The following is a 26,722-nucleotide window of genomic DNA, read 5'->3' on the forward strand; positions in this document are numbered from 1 at the left end:
GCACTTTCAGAAGTAACCAGAAGGCCTAGTGTGCACATGACAGGAAAGCAGGTGGTCACCATCTATATCCCCACCCTTAGAGAAGGCCTCATGTGACAGACTAGTAAATGCATTGGACAACAACAAAAAAGCATCTCAAATATAAAACACAGAAGACATTTCAGTTGAGAAATCAATTTTTACCTTTTTGTGAATGGACTTCAAATCAACATTTGTTACTATGATATTCTGAAGTCTGGCAAACATATCAGTCTGTTTTGGCTTCACAGAAACAGAGGCGTCCATTCCTAGGGAAGGCAAGACTTTCACAAAGGATTCATTCAATCCAGATGAGTCAAGTGAGCAGTGCTGTGTTCAGTAACATACTACTAACATACAGAGTCAACACATGCTATTATTAGACATACTGGTATTGTTATACCAGTATTCACGTATGAGGTATGTAAGACAGGTTACACCTTTAAGTACTTGATGCATCTTACATAAAAGTTGTGAGTTTAAAACCAAATAAACAAAACACCTAGCCAGACCTGGAGGTGGAGGCCTATAACCCCAGTACTCCGGAAAGCTGTCAGGAGGATCCCAAATTCAAGCCCAGCCAGGGCAACTGAGCAACTTCAGAAGAAATTAAGTTCTCCTGGCTCAAAATTACAAAAAGTTTAAAAACTAGAGTGAGAGTATAGCTCAGTGGAAAGCCTCTGGATTCAATCCCACAAAGGAAAGACAGGAAAGAAGGAAAAGAGGAGGAGAGGAGGAAGGGTAATGTGCTGCTTCATTCTTCTTTCAAACCGACAACATCAAAAGGTCACAAAGTGTCTTTCAGAAACTCCTTTGCCTATGCTACATACGGGGAAAAGGCAAAATAAATGAACTATTTTTTAAAAATTCTGTGATGTCTCAATTATCAGATTATTCTAAAAATACAAGTACAGAAACAAATTAAGGCCTCAGATATAATCTGAAATTTTTAAAATACACATGGAATGTCTCAAGTCAGAAAAGAATTATAACAAATTTACTACAAACATTTCCAAATATACCTTTAACCTTCAGTGTAAGGAAACAATGTTTGACTCATAAGAAATTCACCCCTACAAGCTCACTTTTGCTGGATGTTTATATAACAAAATAGAATTACTCACCATGTATTTTAACATCAGCTACAGAACAACATTAATAGCATCTAATTCAGCTGTAACCTTTAAATCGAACATATCCTCTTTAGAAATGGTGCCAGATACTAAAAAGTAATAGAAAATTTGTGATTGGCAAAGTGTAAAGATGATAGAACACACAAAATAATCTCAAATTCAATAAAATAAAATTGTACTAGGAGGAGCCAAAAAGCTCTCCATTAAGATAAAATGTGACTTTGAGTCAATTTTCAAAAACCAACCCAAAATAGCAGTTTCCCTTCACATTAAGAGTAAACATAACTACTGTTAACATCCTGATTGTGTTATTCATGACATGAAAATTTCACTGATTTTCCTTCCAGAATAAAATAAAACACTTTAAATTAGAATTCTATTCTATTCGTCTAAAAGTTTGATTTTAAAACCTGTCATATATTATATCAAAACAGTAACTAATACAGAACTAAAGTATGTTGACTAGTTAACACAGTTCATTTTATTTACTATGGCACTTATTATACATGTTATTTAACTATGGAAGCAATCCAATTTTACTACAGTATATGCAATGGCTCTATAAAGAATTGTAAAATAAATTCAGAATGGATAAGATATAAATATAAAGGACTACAGTTCTTTTAAAGTTCTTTCCTATAAAACTGCAAAACCATCAGGATATGTATTAGTAATTAATCCCCATTACATGATGATAAGCTGGTTTTTTCCCTAATACCAAATGTGGCAACATCAAACCATGAAGACCAATCATACAGCAAAACCACAAGACTGTTTCTATGAATTAAAATTGCTTGTAGGTTATTGTAATTTTAAATATTTATTTTTCATGTATTCAACTATTTTTCTATGTATTCTATTTATGTTATAACAGAAGAATTCCAAGGCTATTACCTCTAGATACTGTACTGCTCTTGCAAGCAAATTAACAATAAAATGGGTAAAACGCTCTTACTATAGTTTAGAACAATTCGCTATCTTCCAAGGTTAAAAAAAATCAGATCCTTGTATCAGATGTAATGGTAATAACAGTTTTATTCTAAAGATCCCAGTAATACCAATCTATTCTAATTGAATTACTGTATGTTACAAGTTCATATCATACAATGTGAAAAACCAAAATGATGCTTGCTCTATAAACCAATACACATTCTCTATTGACTGTAGATACTTCAGAGCTAACATTTCACAGCTCAAGGTATCTGCCTAGCAAACATGTCCCTAGATCTATTTAGAAACAGAATGAGTCCATCTTCTCTGTGAGATTCCTTCAGTGCGCACAAGGCTTGAAGCCTGCTCAGCACTAGACAGGACTGGGCGCAATACAATTTTGTAACTATGCGTGACTGCATTCGAACTTTAACTTCTTCCTTTCTCATTTCTATTGCACTGAAGAATGCAAAGAGATGTCAATGCAAAAAATATGCTATCTAGCCAGTAAAATAAAAAAAAAACACACCATTAAACAACATTTATTTAAAACATTTCAATAAACTGATGTATAATCCTATAAGGAAAAATTTTGAGTTCTTTCAAAACTAACTTAAACTGTCAAATCAGGTATAGTAACATCAAGATAGTAAGTATCTTCTTAGCTTAAAATACATTACAGTATTATATGAGAGAAAGCATTTGACCATTACTCAAAAATTAATACCAGCTTTGATGGCAATACTTCTGGACTCCCCTACAAGTGGTTTTAGCTCAGATTCCTTCCTAGAAGACGACTCAGAGGATGGAACAGCCGATGACAAAAAATCCATAAGGGAAAGTAAAGCTTCTAAATCAAGTAATATGTCTAAGGATGAAAATGAAACCTAAGAAAACAGAGAGGCAGAGTAAGACATAGTAACATTTGTGTTAAGTTTCAACACACACAACTAGCACAAGAGCAGTTCAATTAAAGAAAGGCCCTTAAAAAAATGAATTACTACCAGCATCAATTCTTAGAAACTCTATTATGTTAATTGTAATCAGTCAGTAAACCAATACTCTTCCCACTCCTGTGTGCAAACATAATTCTATTGTCCACAGGGTTTGAGTTTTAAGAAAATGTATAGGAAGCGTCCCAACACTGACCCATTTGCACAAAGGGAATGTGAACAACGTCCTTAATCCTAACGCCAACACACAACGCTAACATTTAATGCTGAATCAGTATCAGGCCAAATAACTATGGACAGCATTTCCTTGAGAATACATTATTTGTTGTATAAGTAAAGAGCAATTTACATCTGGGAAACAAGCAATCTCTTTATAAATCAAATTAATTTTTATAAAAAGTGTATTTTAATTCTATATGCACTGGCTTTATCGACAAAAATTAATCTATTTTTATTTTCACAATATTCTAATGTTAGCACAACCTTACAACTCAAAATGGCTATGAAGCTACATTTAATCATTACCAGCTTACCTTTAGTCTCTGTTTGGTATTGTCATGAACAGTTTTAAATTCCGGTCCATCACTGTCTGCCTACAAACAGTGGGTAATTAAATCAATGGATTACAAACACTAAAATCGCATGTACTGAATAAACATCCATTTTTTACTTATTAAAGTATGCTATTAAAACACATTTCTTATAGGTAAAGAACATGATTTAAACCACATCTCCCATCCTACAGATGAAAAGAACTACTCTGGAGGAAATACTAATGGACAAATCTGAACTGCAGGGGAAATGCTTGTGTACTGGATGATAATACACTCTGCTTCAGAACACAGCACAGCTTTTCTGTTCCACTTGTCCAAACCACTTGTCTGGTTTCCCTAGAGAAACCAGAAAGTTAACGAGTGTGTGCAGATGCTTTCAAATTCATCGCAGTCAACCCAAGGATAAAGCACACTTTCAAAGGAGAAAAACTGGAGCACTAAACATGAAGGGAACAGACATAACTTAGCATATTCAGGAGTTAGACAGAAAGCTGGTACCTTGGTCAAGGCCATCTTCAGGAGCGGCTCCTTAGTCACGCGAGAGGAGCGCACAATGTGCAGAGGGCCTCCTTCTGCGTCTGGGGGCAAGAGACAGGCTGGTCAGCACTGCAAATGCCTCACACTTCTTACACAGCATGAACAGCCAGTTACATTAAGGTATGTTCATCAGCACTAAGAATTTTACACTAAATATGAATTACACTGCTAAATTTTAGTGTAAATTTTACACTAAATATGAAATCATGCTTCAAGAAGCCTGGCTTTGAAAAGAGAGAGAAAAATCCCTAAAAACAACAAACCCAGTACCAGTCAATTATATAACCTGTGAGATGTGAAAAAATGTTCAGCATCACTGATCATTCAGAGATGCAAATGAAAACATCACTGAGATTTCACCACACCCCGGAAAGAATGGCCAGGACCAAGAAATCAACCAATAACAAATGCTGGAGGGGCTGTGGGAAAAAAGGAACCCTTCTTCACATTGGTGGGAATGTAAACTGGTGCAACCACTGGGAAATCAGTGTAGATTCCTCAAAAATCTAGGATTGGAGGGCTCACAGTCTAGCTATTCCCAACTGGGTGTCTTCCCAAAAAAATTAAGAACATCATACCACAGTGATACATGTGCACTCATGTTTATAGCAGCACAGTTTATAATAGCCAGATCTTGGAAAAAACCTAAATACCCAGTGATCGAGGAATGGATAAAAACAAATGTAGTGTTTTTATGCAATGGAGCACTACTCAATCATAAAGAAGGACAAACTGGAGACTTTTATAGGTAAAAGGATACAACTTGAGACCATACTCATTAGTAAAATAAATAAGACACACATGTGTAAACATCATATTGTCTCATTAGCATGAAAAGCTGAAAGAAACAACATATATATGTGTATATATATTTATATATAAAAACAGTCAAGATAATTTAAAAATTATGTAACATTTGATACTACTAATATTACTGATTTGAGCAAATCACATATTATATGCTATAAAGAACAAAACTATAAAATACATAAAAGCATGGATTATTCTCAATATGAGCTTGTTTTGTTTTGAGACAGGGCCTGGCTACGTAGTGTGGGCTGGCCTTGAACTCCCAGAGCTTCTCCTGCCTTGGCCGCTTAAGTGCTGGGGTCACAGGCATGCACTACCACGCACGGCACAAGCTTGTTTTCCTAAAGCTCTTCCACAGAGTTCTTATAAACCTTAAATGTCACCAGAAACTTTTAAAAGTTGTCTCATATCACATTGTTCCTTTTCTATGAGAAATCCAGCATAAAGATGAAGACAGCTTAGGAAGAGGAAAGGGACAAGTGTGGGGGACAGGTGAGGGAGGGAAGGGAAGGGGGATGAAGATGTGTGGTGTAAGGTGTCAACTCCACACAAGGGAAGGGCACTTTACACACTACGCACATGTACTAGCACACTAAAACTAAGAAAGAGAAAATGAATTTAGGAGATCCAAGAAACTCACAAAACAACAATTTAGTTTTTACTTGAGGGGAAAAGAGACTTCTGGATTATGTTAAATTTTTCCTTCCATAAACTTCTGTATTGCTGAAATTTCCTTTTTCATAAGCATATAGTGATATACATGAGAAGAAATTTTAAAATACATGTAATTTTGAAATGAATAGCAACAAATAAACTAACTCAACTTTCCCAAGTAAGTCCCTGTATGTACCCAGGTCCTGGTCTCCTGATGGATCAGCTCTCGTGGCACAGTTACAACGAAACAGTGCCTTTCCTAAGTACTGAAGTATCACACACAGTGACAAGTGGCTCCTTCTCCAGAAATACTCTACTCTACACTACCTGAGTATGTATGTGTAACTAGGTAAGATGGTAGGTTTTAAACCGTCACATGCCTTTGCATCAATACATTTAACCTGAATGATTATGGTGACACATGCGGGGTGGCGATCCAGAAGACCACCTGCCTACTGCATAACTCACTGACCAGTGAAATCCAGGCACTGCATGCTGACTTGCTGGAGATAAGCTTCAGCGGTCACGGCATAAGCTTGAACTCTAGCTTCCACTCCAAGCTGCAGGACACTGAGCTCGTGCACTGGCCTCCCACTCTTTTCCGCCTTTTTCATCAGCATCACCATAACCTGTAGGAATGCACCAGTATTACCACCCACGATTTCACTGCTGCACAAGAATTTAATAAGGACACTGATACAACACTGAGAGTCACACAATGTAAAAACGTCCACCTTCTTTGGTGACTGGAGGCGGCATCATTTACCCGAGGCGACACCTATGCTTGTTCAGACTGAAGCACTGCCACTTTTTTCTAGTGCTTTTCTCCACCCTGACCACTGTCCTCAGGGAAGGGAACTACCATAGTATCTACAGCAAATCATATTAGAAAGGACTGACAGGTTTTCCATCTACATATGTTAATTACACACTTGTCAAAAAATTGACTCCGGGGCTAGGGATTTAGCTCAGCGGCATAAGCACCTGCCTTGCAAGCAGGCAGTCGTGAGTTCGATCCCTGATACCAGTAAAAAGGAAAAAAAAAAAAAAAAAAAAAAATTGACTCCGATCAGTCTTTTAATTATCAAGCTTAAAAATCTTCAGTAACTAAGCTAGGCATGGTGGCACACGCTTGTAATCCCAGCACTCGGGAAGCTGAGACAGGAGAATCATATAGCAACTTTGAGACCAGCCTGGGCTACAAAGTAAGCTCAAGGCCAGACTGAACTGCAGAGGGAGACACTTTCTCAAAAACACAAACAAATAAAAATAAAAATAAAGCTTATGTAACTGATATTACACAGAAAACATACTGGAGGTTTAACAATCCAGAATCTAGTTGCGAAGTGAACACAGAGCCCATTCATTCATCTTTAGCTCAGAGGAAGAGCATGACATTTAGAGAACTACGCAACAACCAGGTATTTTGGGAAAGGTCCGTGGTTCCCTGTACGCTCTATGCTTTCTCACAACTTCATGCCCACTCCAGTCCATCCTGCCCCCCTCCTTTCTTAATCTCCTTTTCTCAGGTTATTTACTGCTGCTCTTTTAAAAGCTCAACTCAAAGTTACACTTCCTGCAGGAAAACTCAGTTTAATACACTTGCGGACCCTCTCGGTTTGCTCAGATGCACCTTCCCTACCACCAGTGCCACAACCTTAACAGAACCCTAACTGAGCACATCTTTAAGGGGGAACAAACACTTCCGAGCTCAAGGTCTAGGCATCTAAATACCTAGCACGTGCAATGAATACGTGCTGAGTGTGTGCGTGAGGGACAGGAAAAGCTACCTGACCTTTCCTCAACAATCTGTAAATGGAAGTACACTGACCGAGTACCATTCTGCATGAGTACCATAACGCTTGGTGTACACTTACTGGTTTTATTCTCTTTAGAATTTCTAACATTTGTAAAGGATTTTGCATCACTAGTTCCCTGTCTTGTTATGCTTAGATAATAAAAAACGCAAAGCAAGGCACATTCTGGCTGTCTCATAATCATTAAAAGGAAGTTATAGAAAATCCTACAGCTTTCTCTATGTAATCTTATATCCCCCAAACATAACTCATCCTTAAACTCTCAAATTTTAAACATCATTACATGTAAATAGCCTACCTAAGATTTTTTCACCCATATTAATTACCAGAAGCTTATTTTAATACAGGTAATTCTACAAATCCATTAACTTACCTCTCTACAAAAACATGAAAATCACCTACCTCTTTAATTTCAAAATTCAGCAGTACATTAACAATGTTTACAGATCTAATTTCTTCTCTTTCAGCTCTTGAAGCATCTTTTGAAGCTTGTAATCTCTGTGATGTAGAAACTTCAGGGGCATCTTTGATTTCACCTACAGATGTTAAAAAGAAATTCATTCACTTCTATGCACACATTTCTTACACACTCAGGAGGACATGGAGAAGTGCTCTGGACCTAATGAAGGAACTAAAACTCCATAAATCAATAACCCTTCTGGCCCTCAGAAAACCCACAGTTTAGTACAAGAGACATATACATTTAAACTAAAAACAAAAGACTAGGCATGGTGGCACATACCTATAAAAAACAAAAGACTGGCACTCTGGGAGGCTGAGGCAGAAGAAAGGCAAGTTCAAGCCCAGCATGGGACTATTAACAACTCAGCAAAACTATGTCTCAAAAAAATAAATAAAATACTAAAAAGGTTGGGGATGCATCGCTTTGAGTTCAATCCTCAGGAAGGGTGGATAGACAGACACACAGACACGCATGCACACCCACACACCTACACCCACACCCACACACACACACACAGTCTGCCCACTAGCCAGCCAGGCATCCATACCTACTCACATGGAGTGGACAAAGGTTAACAGACTCTAAGGTGCACAGATGACACCAAACAAGGCACAGCCTGGTTCCAGCGTGGGGAAGAAAGGCCTGAGGGCGGAGGCATCCTCCAAGCAGAGCTGAAGACATGCTCCCGAAGAGTGGCTCCCTACAGCTTCACATAAAACCCGGGGAGATACGAGACCCTCCACGGTGGGACCGGTCGGAGCACAGTGACCTCTGGGCAGATGGGGGCACTATCTAGGCCTCGCGAGCCAGGCTGCACCTCACTCACAGGGATGACACAGGAGCACACACTATAAATCTCTGCCTCGCACACAAGATGTGTTCATGGATGTTACAATACAGTCAGAAAAACCCTGAAATCCTATGTTTCACTTTAAAAAGGGGCAAAACGTTTTAAATCTGGTACCATCTGGTGTTATAAAGGCACGCAAAAGCTACCCAGTAGGAGTACAAACCTAATACAAGTTCTTTAGTGAGCAATCAGCAAGATCTGCCAAATGATTACATCAATTTGTTAGATTTTTATGTTACTAATAAATTTAAATTAATAAAGATTGCACAGGCCTTAACTGATATTTTCTTATGACACACAAGTGCAAATTCAGTGCAACGTGATACAAATGAAACTTTGGAAGCGTGAAATTTCTGTCAGGAGAGACTTGCTAAATAAATTATGGCACGTACTTCCACAGGCTCTAATACCAGGCCGCCATTAAACAGAATGAAAGCAGCAGGCATGCTGGCAAAGGCCTGTAATCTCAGCACTCTGGGAGGCGCTGTAAATCAAACTCAGCCTGGGCAGCTCAGCAACACAACAAGACCCTACCTCGAAATCTAGGAAAGCGCTGGGAATGTAGCGCTGTGTACAGCCCTAGTACTTGTGCCCTTCGGTGCCATGAAAAAAAGACAAAAATGAAGACAGCCTATAGGGAGCATATAAACAGATATAAAAAGTACACACAAAAGATACTGATAATTTAGGAAAAACATAGCAAGGTTCACAAACACAGGTGCTAATTTGAAAAACACTGAAGATTATATCAATATGTGTGTGTGCATAACACATTATTTATATACATAAGTGTGCGTGTGCGCGTGTATATACAGCAGCATGGAAAGTATGTAGTGGTTAAGTCAAAAAGGCCGTATCTGATCATTTAAATTTGCTTACATATTTATTGCAGCATGTTCTGGGATCTTTGGAAGGAGTGATATTTATCAACTATTTTAATTCTTACAGACATCTGACTACTAAGCCTAATTTAAAAATCATATGGAATGTGCTACCACAGCTTAGTGGCAACTTAATCGCAAATTTAATAATTACTCCAGGACTTCATAATACCTGCTTGCTTAACTAATAAGAGTCAAGCATCTTTAACCACGATGTGTTATTTTCTGTTTTTGCTTTTATTTTTAAGACAGGGTCTGTGTAGTTCACACTAACCTTGAACTCGCCACATAGCACAGGCTGGAACTCAGGACAACTCTCCTGCCTCAGGCTCCTAAATGCTGGGCCATCAGCAGGCAGCAGCGTGTCCAGTTAACACATTTCCACTGGGTGGCACTTTGTTTATTTGCTGGTAATACAAATCCAAATCATGAATGTGTACCTGCTTACCTCACGTGTCCTGTCTGTGCTGGGCTGCAGGTACAGCACAGGGGTAGTATGTGCACCTTAACTCCTAGACTCTGGATTCAAATCCCAACCCACCATACAGAGAAGAGAACGATGTCTTCTTATTGTCTATCAAACTGCAAAATAACTGTGAAATATTAGCCACCTACTGTGCATCTCTTACCTGTCTCTGGTACTCTTGGTTTCACTTTATCTAACTCTTCAGGAGTTTCATCAAGATTTTCCGACAGTATTCTAAACAAAACATTAAGATCTTCTTGATTTAGACAAGCCTGTGAAATATTAGGTTCAAAAGGTAGATATATTTCATTTAAAATGCAGCAGTTTATTACAGAACATTCTCAGAAACAAAGCATGAAGCACAGAATAACCCTACCTTACCAAAAATATATACAATTACTACGCACGTGTTTCACTATTTCATGTTAACATTTATTTTCAAAGATAGTAACATAAATCAACATTCACTCCACTGACTTAATTTATATTATTTTTTTACTGAAAGGTATAATTAGAGAGTTGATTTTTTAAAAAGACATTCTGCAAATACATCCAATTTTGTCTGTTTGTTTAAATTGAGTGAAACAAAATGGCTGTTTTCAGTTACCAGGCACTTCTCCCAATGCTATAATTATCTTAGAGGTACTACATAGATGACCTTAAAAATTAAGTGATATATGATATACAGCAGACATGAAACCAGGAAAATTTGTGCACAGATTTCCTTCCATATGTACAGAAAATGTAAAAGTTAAATATTACTTATTTAGAGATTTTTATTGAAAGGGGTAATACCTTTTTGAACTGTATCTTACTGAAATTCTTACATCATTCAGTAAAATACTCTACTTTTCAGGGAGTTCTATATTAAGAAAGTCTTCAGAATGTAAGACTTCAATGACCAAGGATTTTTTTGTTTTGTTTTGTTTTTTCACTTGTGCACTTACATTCATTGTATCAAGATGTCCTTTAATTTCCACAACAGGTACCTTATGATACCAATTTGCAGGTAGATTTCGATTTACAAAAAACTCAAAGTTAATTGGGTGCAACAGCTGAATATCAGGCTGGGAGGTGCCTGGTTGGATCACTGTCCTAAAGAAAAACAGAAACTTCAGATGTGGACATGTATGAGGGAAACACAACATGTCTTTAAAACAGCAAAGGCAAGCGGTCATTTGCCTTTTTAAAATACTGATTTGAAGCAGCATTACTTGAATTTTTCACTTCAAAACCGAGTTATAATTAATTGATAATCCACTATCAGGGATAAATTAAAATGTCATACACTGTACACTATTAAGAAAACATTTTTCTTTTAAAAAGAAATTTACACCGTTGAAGATGTGCAAGAAATCATCAAACTGTTTCTTGAGGACTAGCCGAGTTAAAATCACCAAACAGAGGTATTCAAACATACTGCTACAGTGGACCAGGAATGTTTCCACAAGATCAGAATGGAGAGGACAAATGACTGCTGCCTAGAGATGTCACGACTGTCCTTGGTGGTAGTGCAAGGCACGATGTGTGGGCGTGGAGATGCTGCTGTGAGCAAGCCTACTGTACAGCCAATCACACAGAATCACAGCACATCAGACCACACAGAGTACAAAGTCTTGATCATAAACTACTGTCACTGGCTTATGGATTTATTACACTTTTATTACGTTAAACTATATTTACCAAACAAATGTAACTACAACAGCTTGCCCCGTCACACTGACAACAGCCTCATCATCTCTTGCTGACTGTTGATCCAGATTACAAAAGACCACATCAAAATAACTGACCTACACCAGCAAGGCTCATCCAAGGAGCACTGTGACATTCACACAATGATGAAATCGCCCACAACTCGTTTCTCAGAAGGCAGCCTCACTGCTAAGTGATGTGTGACTGTGCGTTTGTTGGTATGGAGACCAAAAAAGACAACAGTAACAGAAACATTCTCAAATCACATGTCTCACAAATTTACTCTCCAACAGTATTTTCTGCAACTGTCTTATGAGTATTACTTTTTAAAATATGGATAGTTAAATCACCTTGGATGGAATAGGTCCTGAGTTTTAATTTTTTGTGTGTCTTCATGTCTCACACAGTGTGAGCACTGAGGGTATTACTTAGAGAGCATTCAGGCCAAAAATGCTTCGGCTTAATCAAAACCCATGAGGAATCACTCAAAAAAAGAGTTGTTTCATGGAACAGCCAGATTATACCTCTCAAAACCAGCATCATTGTAAGAGACAGAAAAAGGTGCAAGAACTATTCTAGAGAAAGCATTTATCAGGAAAGAAGTTCTTCTCAGTAAGAATGGAAACAGTTATGTGTGATTCTGGAAGGGGAAGGGAAATTACTACAAACAACATCACTGCAACAACTGATATGACCTTAATGCAGACTGCACATTAGGTAATATTACGGTGATACTATATTTTCAGAATCTCACAAATACATTGTAGTTAACGTCAAGAGAATGAATTTTCTTGTTTATAGGACACACATGGTGAAATATTTAGGGGCAAAAGGTCCAGATGTCTATTATTAAATGATTCAGCAAAAATGTTTTACATTGTAAAGATGCTATAAGTAAATGACAGCAAATGTATAACAGACTGGTGAATGTAGATGAAACATTTATGTGTACAGTCTTTATTTTTCCAGTTTTAAAAAGGAAAAAAAACCACTGATTCTGTGAAACAGCAACCTGTTGAGTATGAACTTGAATGATCATGAAATATCATAGAAAAAGTGAACCTAATACTTAAGCCCGGAAACACTGGAGAACACACCTGGACAGCTTCAGGTCCGTGAGCTGCACATCCATTCTATCGATCACAGGAGGATTTACAGACCCTTCCCCAGACCCAAGACTGAACTGGTTCTGAACTCTGATCAAACCAAGGTCCACCACAACAGCGTTGCTGGAAACAGAAGACTGTGGGATGACAATAACGAGTGCTTTCAAATTAATGCTGACAGAGAAGCGCAAACTCCGCTGGGCAAGGTCTTTCACACTGGTGGCGGCCTTTTCTGCAGCCTGCGCGGTGGCTGCGCTCAGGGCCTCTTTAGCTGTCTGGAAATTGTTCAGGAAGTTCTGTAGACACAAAGGAAGTACGGAGAAATTGAAACAGAAAGCAGGCTCTCAAGAGTGACACCACCATTTGTCTCCATGATGCTGACATCTTTTAGGACAGGTAACTTTCTGTTAAGCCTGCTGTGACCATGTTAGATGGGAGCAACTACTAACTCATCCAAGGTCACGAGCTGCCTGGCTTACACAGGGGTTACACAGGGTTACACAGCTAAGGAAAAGGAAGGACGGAAATCCATTCTCATGATTTCTGCATGGAAGAATGCGGCTTCAATACTTACTCTAACAAAAGTAACTTCAATTCAACACAAAAATCATTAAATCACTCAGATTTTAACTGTTAAGACAATTTACTTGAACCTTCATACATAACTACCACATCTAATCAAACAATATCACCTACAATGCAAGATTTGGAACACTTGCAATCATAACTATCAGCATTGTTTCCTCAGCTGAAAAACTCATATGAAAATAGCGATTTTACCAAAAGGGACACAAGGAACTTATGAAGATAGACAATCTGAATGCAGCCAACATTCAGCGACACCACGCCATCCACTTTGGACATGTCAGTGTATGAATCCCCTTCAGTCGCATCTGGGTACAAATCCAAGTTAAAACGAAAAACTTCATTTCCCATTATTGACACAGCCTGAAAAACAGAAATGTGAACATATTCTTTCTACCAAAGTAATGACAAAGTAAATTACCACTTAGAATATGGTTTATATTTATAATCTTTATAAAAAAACAAACATTTTCATGAAGTATACTTAATTTCAAATATATTACTTTAAAATTGGATTTTATATGCAATCACCAAAAAAATAGTCATCATTTATTTAGTCCAACTTACTTTTTTATGAACTGTCTTAGGATCAACATCTGTAACAATAATATTTTCCAGTCTGGCAAAAAGTGACTGCTTCCTTGACTGAAGAGAAATGGAAGAGTCGAGGCCTGAAAAAAAAATTAATATAACTTCTATAGATCTAGAACGAATAAGATATTTATTTCTATTGTATAGTGCAATTTTTAAAATTTAGCAACATCTCAATTCCCAACTGATCAACAAGCTATATTAGATATTTTATACTTTTATAAACACTCAACTTCTAAGTTAATAAACATTAATTACCTGAATTTTCAATCCTCTGACAAAAGTACATGAGAGATGATCTCGGGATTTAGTATATCCCTTATATCTTAAACCCAGGTATCTACATGGAGACTATGGAAGTGTCACAAATTCAGTTCATTCTAGTTGATGTACTACCAGATTAGAAAGGACAAAAAGAAATCCCTACCTTTCAGGTTCTTAAATTCTTAAAGGATTTCATGAAACAGACTGAGCATATCTTTACCTTCAGCAAATGACAATACATTCTTATAACTATTAAGACCAGAGACAGAGCGAGATGCATTTCAGCAGCTTTCTCTATAGACACTGATGGCTCACAGGCTTTCTCTCATTGAAGGGCTGCTGTGCAGAAAGCACAAATGCACAGAGCAGTACTAACCTCCATTCCATCACTACATACAGACAGATAACTACACCCATGATGAATAAGGCTGGTGAAGAGCAGGATGTTCGCAGACTGCGTGTGCAAGCCGGACTGCCACTCCTGCCACCCGTCAGCATTTCTGCGCGGACATGCACTCTTCCACCCTACACAAGCCTGGGCCAGGCCCACAGCACCAGCGCACGCCATGAAGGAGCGGCGACGCCCTTGAACAACTGTGCCCCAAGAAAAAAGCACCCGACTCAACAGTATCCTGCTGGCTCTACCCCTGCCGAAGGCCTCGTTCGTGTATTCTTTAACATTGAAAGGGAATAAATGAAAAAAGAAAAAAAAGCTCATCTTTCAATGAATTTTAACGCTGTATTTTTTACCTTGTTTTTTGTTCTGTTTTGTTTGGTGATGCATGGAATTGAACCCAGTGCCACCAACAGGCTACATTCGCAGCCTTTTTCATTTCGTATTTTTTTGAGATGAGGTCTTGGCTAAGTCACTAAGTTACCTAGGCTGGGCTTGAACTCTAGCTCCTCCTGCCTCAGTTTTCTCAAGTATGTTACCTTCTATCTTTTTGGGGTTTTTTGGATCCATGACCCAAACTCAGGACCTCATGCTTGCCAGGCAGGCATTCGGCCACTGGGCTATATCCCCAGAACCTGTTACCTTGTATCCTGATTTCAGCAATACTGCTCTTCTCATTGCAAATGGTGACACAGAAAGCATTTAACTTGGCAAACAATCTGAAGCCAGTAACATCACTGTCTTTAGAGGATACAATCACTAAAAAGAAAATAAGAGTTATTTCACAATACAATTCAGATAATATAAATTCTATTCAAGACTTTTCTATATTAACTGAACCACAATTCTGTTAAACAGAAATATACACATACAGAAGTTAAATTACAAACTTAATTTCAAATACTTCTTTTGCCTTACAAAACTAGGCTTTTTAGTAGACGTTCCTTTTGCAATTTAAAAAGAAGAGTCAGTCCCCGACTTATGAACAAATTCTATTCCAGATTTGTTCGTAAGCCAACAAAATGCATCTTATAGTTCAGTCTGAATGTCAGTAAGTTGGTGACGTTCTGTAAAACAAAGTAAATAAGGACAATAAAATTCTGAATAGCTAAACAATGCACCTACAGCCACATAGTTTAAGTAGGAAGGTCAGACTCTGAACTGAGCACTTTCCTATCCGAAATCTGGGCTCTTGGCATGTAACACCTATCTGGAAGCTGGCCTGTCCCTGGGTCAGGATGGCCTCCAAGGCCATCTGAGGGAAGGATGGTTGTCAGGTAGTTAATAGAAGAGAGAAGAGCTTGGGTTTGCAGCAACAAGTTCAAAGAGGAAAAGGCCACCTAAAAAGTTTTAAAACAAAGTTACTTTTCACTGGCAAATGCCAAGCTGCTGTATGCACAAGGGGCCTGACAGGCAGCCAGGCTTGCATCACGGCTTCGCAGCTTCCATCACTGGGAAGACAGCAGCGAGGAAAGTCATGACCCTCAAGGCAGGGGTGCAGAGAGAGCAAATTAGATGTTCTCGCTCAGTGCTCAGCGCAGATTAGGGCACAGGTCCCTAATCACTCCATTTCCCAAGCAGCTGCCCAGGGAGCATATATTCTGCTGCACGTGGCCACCTGTATTCCCAACATGCATCTTTGTACATTTCCCATTCACTACTCATCATGATCATATAACAAGTTTAAGTCAGAACCTGAAACTCCACAAGCACTACATACTACTAAATCCACAGAGGATTCCAAATGTGGCATCTGTGAGATTAACAATTGGGAGAGTTCTGTTACTAAATCATTAAAACTACAAAAATGGTCCTGTCATAAACACAGAAGAAAGTAAATGTCATAAAAGTACTACACTTTTAGAAAAATGACTCCAGAAAGCTAAGACAACAACACAAATTGCCTCAAAGAAAGTGGTTTTCTAACAGCAAGTTAAAACAAAAGCTCCTTATGGAAAAGAATCTTTCGTTTTCTCATTTCTGCATGGAAAGAAATGTACACAAACAGTATGCTTATAATTCCAGCACTCAGAGAGACTGAGGAAGAAGGAATACAAGGCCAGACACTGTCTCAAAATAAAAACTGTAACAACAGAAAAACACATGCACACATCAAAGAGGAAAGTTCACTATTAAACCAGACCCTCTCAACCCTTTTTTTTGGTGCAACCCACAAGCACCAGCTGCCACTTCTTTAGGAGCACTTACCTCCCTCCCTGTGTCCTACACACTTTCTCAGTCCTGTATTACTTGAAGCTTACAATCCTCTCAGCTGTTTATAGATTACTGTTCCCTTATCTAAAGCATTCCCTTCTTTAGAAACAACACTGCAAGGGCTGGGGATTTAGCTCGGCGGCATAAATGTCTGCCTTGCAAGTGTACAGTCGGGATCCTCCTGCCTCAGCCACCCAACTGCTGGGATCCCAAAAACTACATCAAAAGACTACTACACTTCATCAGATTCAGCAGTGTGCCTGGATACAAAGTCAACGCTCAAAAATCAATAGCATTCCTGTACACAAACAAAAAACTCACTGACAGAGAAATTATGGAAATAATACCCTTCACCCAAAATATGAAATATTTAGGAATTAATCTAACAAAGGATATGAAGGATCTATATATTGAAAACTACAATACTCTGAAAAAGGACACCTAACATGGTATCAGAAAATAGGAAGCCATCCCTTCTTCTTGGATAGAAGGAATCAACACTGTGAAAATGGCCATACTTCCAAACTATTATACGGATTTAATGCAATTCCTATCAAAATACCATTAGCATACTTCACAGATCTAGAGAAAACATCCCTAAAATTCATTTGGAAACAGAAGAGACCTAGAATAGCAAAGGCAATCCTGGGCAACAAAGGCAAGACAGAGTGCATCACAATTCCTGACTTAAATTATACTATAAAGCTACTGTGATAAAATCAGCATAGTAGTGGCAAAAAAACAGACCTTAAGATCAATGGAATGGATCAGAAGATGCAGACAGAAATACAATGACACTCAGCTACCTTATTTTTGACAAAGGGGGCAAATGTTCACTGGAACATGTTCACTGCCTCTTTACTAAGCAGTGCTAGAAAAACTGGCTTTCCACATGCCAGAGACTAAAATTAGATCCGTGTCTATTACCGTGCACTAAAGTAAAGTCAAAATGGATTAAAGAGCCAAATACTAAAACAGAAACACTAAATCTACTGGAAGATAAGGTAAACAGAAATCTTGAAGACACAAGGTAGGCAAAGAATTCATGAACAAAAATGCAAACTGCATAGAAGTACTTCAAAGAATCAGCAGCTGGGATTCTTATCTTATTAAGAAGTTTTTACATTTCAAAAGAAATCACAGTGTGAAAAGAAAACCCATAGAGAAAAAATTTTAGCCTCCTGTCCCTCAGACAAAGGACTTACTAGAACATATAAAGAGCTGAAAATATCAGGCCCCTCAAATTCAAAGACTTAATTCAAAAATAGGCATCTGTGATGAGCATGCCCTTCTCAGATGTTGAAATACAAATGGCAAATAAATACACAAAGAAATCTTCAACATCACTGGTCATTCTAGAGATGCAAATTAAAACAACATTGAGATTACACTTCACTCCACAAAGAATGGCTGCTACCAAGAAATCAACCAATAACAAATGTCGGTAGGGAAAAAGGAACCCTTCTCCATTGTTGGTGGGAGTGTAGACCAATGTAGCCACAGTGAAGATCAGTGTAGAGATTATTCAAAAAACTAGGACTGGAGGGCTCATTCAATCTAGCTATTCCTTGACTGGGTAATTTTGCAGTTTCCAGAAGAACTGAAAACATCATGTCAAAGTGGTAAATGCGCACCAATGTTTACAGCAGCACAATTTATAATTGGATTGATCTGGGAAACAACCTAAGTGTCCATTAACTGAGGAATGGATAAAAAAGATGTGGTATTTTTATAAAATGGTGTACCACTCAGCTATAAAGAAGGACAAACTTGAGGTTTTTATAAGTAAATGGATGCAACTTGAGACCAAACTCATAAGTGAAATAAATCAGACTTACATGTGTTAAGTATTGTACTGTCTCTCTTATGTAAAACATTGAAAGGGGGTCAGGGATTTAGCTCAGTGGTGTAAGTGCCTGCTTGGCAAGTGCAAGTTCATGAGTTCGATCCCTGATACCAAAAAACAAAAACAAAAAAAACCACTGAAAGAGTAAGAAAGATCCAAAATATACAATAGATACTGAGGAAAGTGATAGGAAAAGAATCTGCTCAAAAGGAAAGAACAACTGGAATAGGTGAAAGGAGAAAACAAAGAGGGGAAAGACTATATGTACATAGACTCTTTTTTTTTTTTTTTTTTTTGTCTTTTTTGAAGCAGGATCTCACTATGCAGTTTAGGCTGGCATTGAGCTCACTTTGTAGCCCAGGCTGGTCTCGAACTCACAGCGATCCTCCTGCCTCAGCCTCCCAAGTGCTGGGATTACAGGCATGAGCCACCACGCCCAGCTATGTACATATACTCTTTATATACACTCAATAGATAACTATACTACTAAACTATTAGTTTGTCCAAAAAAAGTTTGCTCTTTCATTTTTATGCCTATATCTTGTAACATGAATATCACTTTGAAGGGAACAATACACAATACATAACCACTGTTAACCTATTACTTTGTTTTGAAATTTTATATCATCATTATTCTTTGGCTTTTAAAATTTAAAAAAAGTAACAGCTTTACTAAAAATCAGAGTATTTACAAGGTTAATTTATAACTTTTATTGGTTCTTGATTATATCATCAAGTTACACAGATCCTATCCGCCCCAAAATACTAAAGATTTCCATTAATAATTATTTTCAATAGGATATATGCTTTAATAGAATTTCTTACCTTAAATATCTGTTCAGTTTTTTCAAAAGTGGTTTGAAAACTAGGTCCACTCTTATCAGCCTAAATAAAAAATGAACAAAGGAATTAAGACCAAAGTAATTAATCTACTGTAAAGTCATGCATTTTACTGACTGTAATATGCTGTGTGTTCTCCTCTGGGAGCCCGGGAGAACAATTACTCACTTCAGGGAACCTACAGCAGGGTGTAAGAATGATACACCTTGGGAGGTAGAAGGTGCAAAGGTCATCTAGGTCATCTAGTACATTGGACACCTAATGCTGAAATCCCTTGTCCACTTCTCTGGTAAGTCTGTTTACATCTCCAGTAAAAGAAACCTCATCTTCTTAGAAATCCAATCATCAGGGTGCTCTGATTTAATGAAGTCTTTGTACTGCTTCAAGCAATCTCCCAGCCTTATTATTCACTGTATTTCTGATCCCTGAAACAAACAGTGTAACTCCAAACACAAAAGATGACCTCCCGGGGCCGGGGATTTAGCTCAGTGGCTTAAGCGACTGCCTTGCAAAAAAGCAATCATGAGTTCGATCCCCGGTACCGTTAAAAAAAAAAGAAAAAGACAAAAAAAAAAAAAAAAAAATGACCTCCTGTGAGTTTTCTGCCATCGCTTGTCTGCTTGTCTGCTCCCACAATGCTTTTGTTTTGCTTTATTATATTCATATTACACTGCTACATAATAATCATATTGTCAACCAATCAACACATTTTAATTATTTTTTTTGTATCTCTCCCTTCTAGTTTATAATTTGCCTGCAAAACATAATGTTTGTCATCTGTGTCTCTAAGCACCTGGTAGTGTAATCCATTTAGAAACACATATAGACATTCAATAAATAATAAGTGATTAAAACAAACCTATTAAATCTTAAATGAACCTAATTTTATCAATTACTTCAGCACTTTCCTGGTGCATTTCTTGGTCTCTTTCCAGGCCTGGGAGTTCTCTGCAGCACCTGATCCAATGTGTTTTTTTCTTTGAATGTGGCTTAGCCAAACTGTCGCCTACTATACAGACAAGTGTGGACATATAATTATGCCCCTAAAGAGAGAAACAGTGCCTCCTTCCGCCCAGGCTTCTGCATTTGAGAATAAGAAGTCAGCAGCCTTCTAATAGCTCTTCACGTAGTGAAAGAGAAACAAGGTGTTTACGTGCAAAAAGAAACAGTTAAAAACTAACCTACCACCCAGAATGATTAGTAACACACTGTCCTGTCCACTTCCCAGGGGCACAGTCCAGACTAGTGCTGGCAAATCAAAGACAAAAGATGCTAATGTAGAAGTTGTTCTTTCCTAAACAAAAATCTCAGTATTCAGGTTTAATTGCACTTAATTGGCATTCTGCCATAAAGAAGTGGGTTTTGGGGTGCAGTCTGAGCTCTCATCTCTCCACAGGTTCTCCAGCACTGCCATGGTCCTTACCTTAATATACTCTACTTTTAAAAGATCTGACCCAGGTTTGTCAGAAGAGCTAATCAAGTAAAGGGGCTTTTTTCTTGATCCTACAGAAAAAAAAAAAAAAACATTTTCAAACAAGTTGCTTCTAGAACTTGCTAGACACTTCTTTATAAAAGCTGCTAATTAAGCTTCAAAAGAATACCTGTGCATATTTTCATGGTTATTAAATACTAAAACCATCACTCATGGAGAAATAAGCCACTCGAAGTTCTTGCCTTAGGCATCTAATTTACTTTAAAACATGTATTTATTTTCAGTTGAATTCACATCTGTTCAAAACTAATCAAAGCTTCTTTAGATATTGTTAAGGCCACATGTTCATTAGTAAGGCAGCAGAACAGACTACAGGTGCCAGCATCAAGAAATATCAATTCCAGCTCACCTCTATCCTTCCTGACTTAAACTACAGACATATTTTTCAACAATGTAACGAACAAGTTGGATGGGATTCTGTTGTGTCTAAAATTCTATGAAAGAACTTTATATAGAGAGAACTTTGTGTAGACTGGGAGAAGAGAATTTCAAGAGAAGCAAACTGCAATGCTTCCTGTAAAGTTTAAACACAAGCAGCCTCCACCCCTGCACCTGGGCCAGGGAGCAGCTCCCACGCAGGCCCTGGGAAGGGAGCAGCCGCCCACCGCCCACCTGACCACTGGACTTCTACTCCTGCTTCCCCACCGCACAGGGCATCTTTCTCCCGAGTCCTAATCCTCCATGACAACAAAACAGCCTAGAAAATTTATCATCTACATTTCCCTCTTTCTTTCTGTAAATTCTTTCTTTCTGTACAAAAAAATAGTAACGTAAAATATTTCTTTTCTAAATTGAGGCTTTCAGTTACAAATACTCTCAAATTATAAAACCCAGGCCTCTATATTTGACTGAAGCACTAAAGAATTTTAATTATCATACATTTTATTCCTTCATGCCTCAAATATCTGAGGTCACAAGATAAATACTGAGATGAATAAAGTTGTCGAGCTTCTAAGAGAGTGAACTTCGTATTCTCCCATTTTTATTTTTAACTGGAGCTTATGACATGTGACCACTACTGCACAGAAAGCCTGGGACCTGCCAGGCACAGCTGTTGTAATCCCAGCCCTCAGGAAGCAGTGTTGGAGGATCACCATGAGTTTGAGGTCAGCTGGGGCTAAATTAGCAAAATTCAAGACCAGTTGCCTTACATAGTAAGACCCTGTCTCAGAAAGAAAAAACAAAGGGGACCCTCAACATTGTAGGATCAGAGACAAACTCTCCAGTCTTCTAGCCATAAATACATGATGTGAAGGAAGCTACTAAATTCTTCTCTGACTCTTTTTGTCTGTCCCTGTGTTTGCTAAGGAGAGTTACACAAAGGCAGAGGTAACAGATCAGAGTAGCTGAGAACAGCAACCCCAGACTGCTAGCCTGCCGGACTGCCAAGATTTCATTCATGGCTCTGCTACTCCTTGTTAGACCAAGGGTAAATTTTATAAGAAATCTATACCTTAGTTACATAAAGCTACCAACAGTAACACTATGTTATTATAAGATTTAAATGAATTGTTATTTGTAAAGTGTTTTGAACAATGTTTACTCTTGTTTATAATAGATACTATCATAGAAATAAAAGTGTTTTAGATGCTTAAAAGTGCTACTTTTATCACTTCCATTTTTAGGAATATTACCTTGAATTTCATGGTAATCCAAGCTGATCTTCTTTAAATTAGACAGCACAGTTAGGTCGAAAGTTCTTACTGTGGCCTCTGTTCCTAACTGAGTAACATTAAATACTAGAATTGTATCTTCTTCTTTCTGTTGTTTAGTAAATTCCAAAATTACCTAAAAGAATTAGCATAGCCAAGTGAAAAGTTGACAAAAGTTTAAGTCATAGTTCAAATAAAAAACAAAGTCTTTCTCCATACACATCACCATGAATACAGTTAAAACTTTGCTCAGACCCCTTTCCCACCATAAAGTTATTTAATGTTATAAATTATCATTATCAAGAGTATAAATTCCTGTATAAAAGATTATGGTGAAATTTAACATCTTTTGTTGACTTTTTTAAGTTTAGAAAAATTTAGAATTTATGAAGTCTTCCTTAATATTTTCTCAAACTAAAATCACATTTGGTGATAACAGAAGCTATTCAAGTAAAAATTTATGACAAGAAAGTCAGGCAGCGGGCATTATGCCTGTAATCCCAGCACTCAGGAGGCTGAGGCAAGAGGATTGCCAATAGCTCAAGGCCAGCCTGCACTACAAAGCAAGACCATGTCTACAAAACAAAAACAAGAGAAAAAGTTATGACGAGAGTGCTTGTTATCATATTACTTAAGTTAATTGTGGAATGGCAGCTGATACATTTAGATAATAAAAAGCAAAGCATGGTATCTTTTAAAAGATATAAACTCCCTCTTTTTATTTATTTATTTATTTATTTATTTATTTATTTATTTTCCCCCAAAATTCTTTAATACACTCTCCAAAAGACAGAGGTCTGTGCTGCTTCCTCCTGAACCTGGACAGCCTGTGAATGCCTCAATCAATAGAGCGCAGAGGACTCTGGTAACACAAAGGGCCTGGGAAAGCTGACAATCACCATGGGAACCTGGAGAGTCAAGCCCAGATAGCAGCCAGCCCTCAGCCTCCGCCAGCCTCCGCCAGCCTCCAAGGGAACCAAAGCACCTGCACCCCAAGGCTTCCAGTGACTGAAGCCCCAGGTAACACCTGATCAAAGACAACAGGCAAACCCAGAGTAGTCCAGCTGGGCTTTTTGGTACTCCTAACCCACAATGCATGAGCAAACAAAAATAGCTGTCTTAAGCAGCTAAGCGTGAGGGTAACTTGAGAAACAGCAATGGTAGCCAGTAAAATAGAAAAACTATGGAAAAGGCACACTAATATTAGCAGGTGGTATGATTATGTACTTAAGAAAAATCAAGCCAAAAGCAACCAAAAACAGAAGATAACAACAAGATAATACAGTAAGTAAAGTTCAGCACACACTTTATATACAAAATAAGCTTCCTACGCATTATTTAAACAAAAGCAATGAAATCGTAAATACATAAAACATGGGGCCAGGAATATAGCTCAGTGGCACAGGGCCTGCCTTGACAAGCATAAGGTCCTGCGTTCGATTCCTGGGACCCACAAAAGTAAAAGGGGGAAAATATATACATTTAATATATACATATATATATATATAAAAACATAGGTTTTATCTATCTATCTATCTATATATATATATACATACATAGATTTTAAATATATATAAACATGGGTAAGTATTTTGCGAGAATTTTCTAGGCATACACTAAAACTGGGTCATAAAGAAAAAAACTGATAGATTTCACTATAGAAACCTTTTTAAAAAGTTCTACTGGGAAAAGTATTCCAAACAGCATTATTCTTTTTCCTTCAAAAGTTCTGTTTTCACCTCAGTTCATTCAATAGTCAATGAAGTATTTATTGCATATCATGTACCATGCATGTATCAGGCTGTCCCAGGAGCTAAAAAGACCAAGGTTAAGCAGGCCAGACATAGTTCTTGCCCTCATGTGCCCCACATGCCAGAGAGAGAAGGAAAAGGAACACTGCTCTCTTGAGGTAGTCAGGTCTTCCCAGTAAGGAGACACATACAAGCGCTTGAAGCACACAAGAACCAAGCCATGCTAGGAAAGTGCCCCCAACCAAAAAAAGGCAAGCAGAGAAAGTTCTGGTGCACATATGTGAGAAAAAACACATTTAGTGGACTTGGCGGTGCAAGGACTTCGCTCCCCACCCATTTCCAACATCAACACCGATGTCTGGTGGAGGACGGCACCGCACTCACTGGAGGAATGCAAGAAACGCAACTGCAACAGAGGAAGCAAGCAGAAAACAGTGGCCCAAACAGGCAGGCGGGTGATCCCTGCAAGGCCTTGCAGGCCACAGGAAAGCACAAGTCATCACTGAGCCAGGGGAGGGCACGAACAGAGCAGCGCCAGGACGCGGCCTCCGTGTTAAAAGGGTCGCTTTGGCTGCCTTATGGATAACAGAGCAGCGGTCAGGAAGCTGCTGCAAAGATACAGCCCGGAGATGAAGAGGACAGGACAAAGAGCAGCAGTGGGGGAGAGCAAGCATGTGAGTGCAATAGAAAACAAAGCTGAGAGGTCTGCTGCTACTGGGGGTCAAAGAGGAAGAGGAAGACAGCAGGCTAAAAAGGCTAACGCATCTCACTTCAAACAGATACCAGCAATGCTTGGTCCGCATGCACAAGTCAAATCAGTGACATTTCTCAGATCTGTAGCTGTAAACACCGCACCCCGAGATGAACAATCTGTACTTATCAAAGAAAACATGTATATGAAATTTTAAACAGATTGTGTCCTTGCTAGTGTACATTCCATTTTCATCAAGTAACTATATACCATGACCGTATTTCCAGGTTTCCTTTTACTACATGACTTATTTTTTGGACCATTTTGAGACAGGGTCTCGCTAAGCAGTACAGTCTGGCCTTGAGCTCACTTTGTAGCCCAGGCTGCCCTTGGACTTGCGGGATTCTCTTGCCTCAGGCTCCTGCGTGCTGGGATTACATTTGTGTGCCACCACACTCAGCTTACTAGATGACTTTTAAAGGGCAGAAAAAGCATGCTGGAAATTTAGGATGTTTACATTTTTCCAAACTATAAATATGACAATGAGCAACTATTATTTAACTCACAAATGAAAGTTAAAAAAATAAGCTGAACTTTGTGACACATGCTGGTAATCCCAGCTACAAAGGGGAATCCAAGGTCAGAAACAGCCTGGGCAACTTATCAAGACCTTGTCTCAAAATACAAACAAAAAAGAGCCAGGGAAGTAGCTCTATGATTCCTGGATTAAATCTCCAGTACCACAAAAAAAAGTCAGAAATTGTCTGAAAAAACACAAATCCTAATTAAAAGCTCTGAGCTCTTCCAAAATAGATCACTCCACAAGTAATCCCTATTTTAAAAAAAAGAAAAAAAAGACTTTCATTGTTTTGACATGGTGTGTGGGGGTACATTTTCCTAACCTGATGTGTGGTCTACCATGAAACAGTTTAATGATGACAAGAATACATTCATAGACAAAAAGTACACATACTCCTTTAACTTCAAACTTGAGCAGAAGATTAACGAGGGCCTCGTTCGGAACCTCCGCAGCCTTTCGGGGTTCGGAGCCTGGCGCACCTCTAGGCACCTGGGAGGCACCGTCTTCAGCGTCGAAATACTCATCGTCAGACTCTAGAGTAGAAAGACATCCACTAAACACTGCACAAAGCACTCAAGCCCAAGTCCTCTCAGGCAAAGTTTATGCATTAGATGTAACTCTATATTCACACTCAAAACTGCCCCAGAGCTTTTATCAAGTCCCACGAGGTGACTCAGTTAGGCACGTGATAATCAAATTTGAAATCAAACAGCACTACAATCTTTCCTTCAGTGACTTCATTTTTGGCTTAGTTCACTCATTGAGTACTCCATGAAATAGTGACTGACCCATCTACCATGTTCCAAGCTGTGTCAGCCACCTAGAACTGAAGAGTGACCAGAACAGACATACTTATTATCTCTGCCAAGCTTATGCTCTAGCTTGAAATCTCAAAAGATCAACTAAGCATGGCTACAGAAAAGGATCACACAGTGATCAGGTCATCAAGTAGCTTATT

At 38.3% G+C, this 26,722-nt stretch overlaps 1 protein-coding gene across 1 annotated transcript in view; it reads right to left on the reverse strand.

The window, feature by feature from the left end:
* Positions 1–26,722, reverse strand: part of LOC101787919 (intermembrane lipid transfer protein VPS13C-like) — an 86,759-nt gene that overhangs the window by 45,846 nt on the left and 14,191 nt on the right. Inside the window, 20 exon segments of the mRNA XM_063243422.1 lie at positions 184–287; positions 1,143–1,169; positions 1,172–1,217; positions 2,478–2,497; positions 2,809–2,968; positions 3,568–3,627; positions 4,087–4,166; positions 6,062–6,218; positions 7,809–7,942; positions 10,230–10,338; positions 11,014–11,161; positions 12,856–13,160; positions 13,645–13,812; positions 14,017–14,120; positions 15,341–15,457; positions 15,861–16,038; positions 19,584–19,643; positions 21,022–21,101; positions 22,725–22,878; positions 26,158–26,297. Coding sequence (XP_063099492.1) covers positions 184–287; positions 1,143–1,169; positions 1,172–1,217; positions 2,478–2,497; positions 2,809–2,968; positions 3,568–3,627; positions 4,087–4,166; positions 6,062–6,218; positions 7,809–7,942; positions 10,230–10,338; positions 11,014–11,161; positions 12,856–13,160; positions 13,645–13,812; positions 14,017–14,120; positions 15,341–15,457; positions 15,861–16,038; positions 19,584–19,643; positions 21,022–21,101; positions 22,725–22,878; positions 26,158–26,297 — 2,351 coding nt within the window.

This window comes from Cavia porcellus, unplaced genomic scaffold (assembly GCF_034190915.1).
Source record: "Cavia porcellus strain 051 isolate PalLab524CR breed Dunkin Hartley unplaced genomic scaffold, mCavPor4.1 scaffold_38, whole genome shotgun sequence".
Lineage (NCBI taxonomy): Eukaryota > Metazoa > Chordata > Mammalia > Rodentia > Caviidae > Cavia > Cavia porcellus.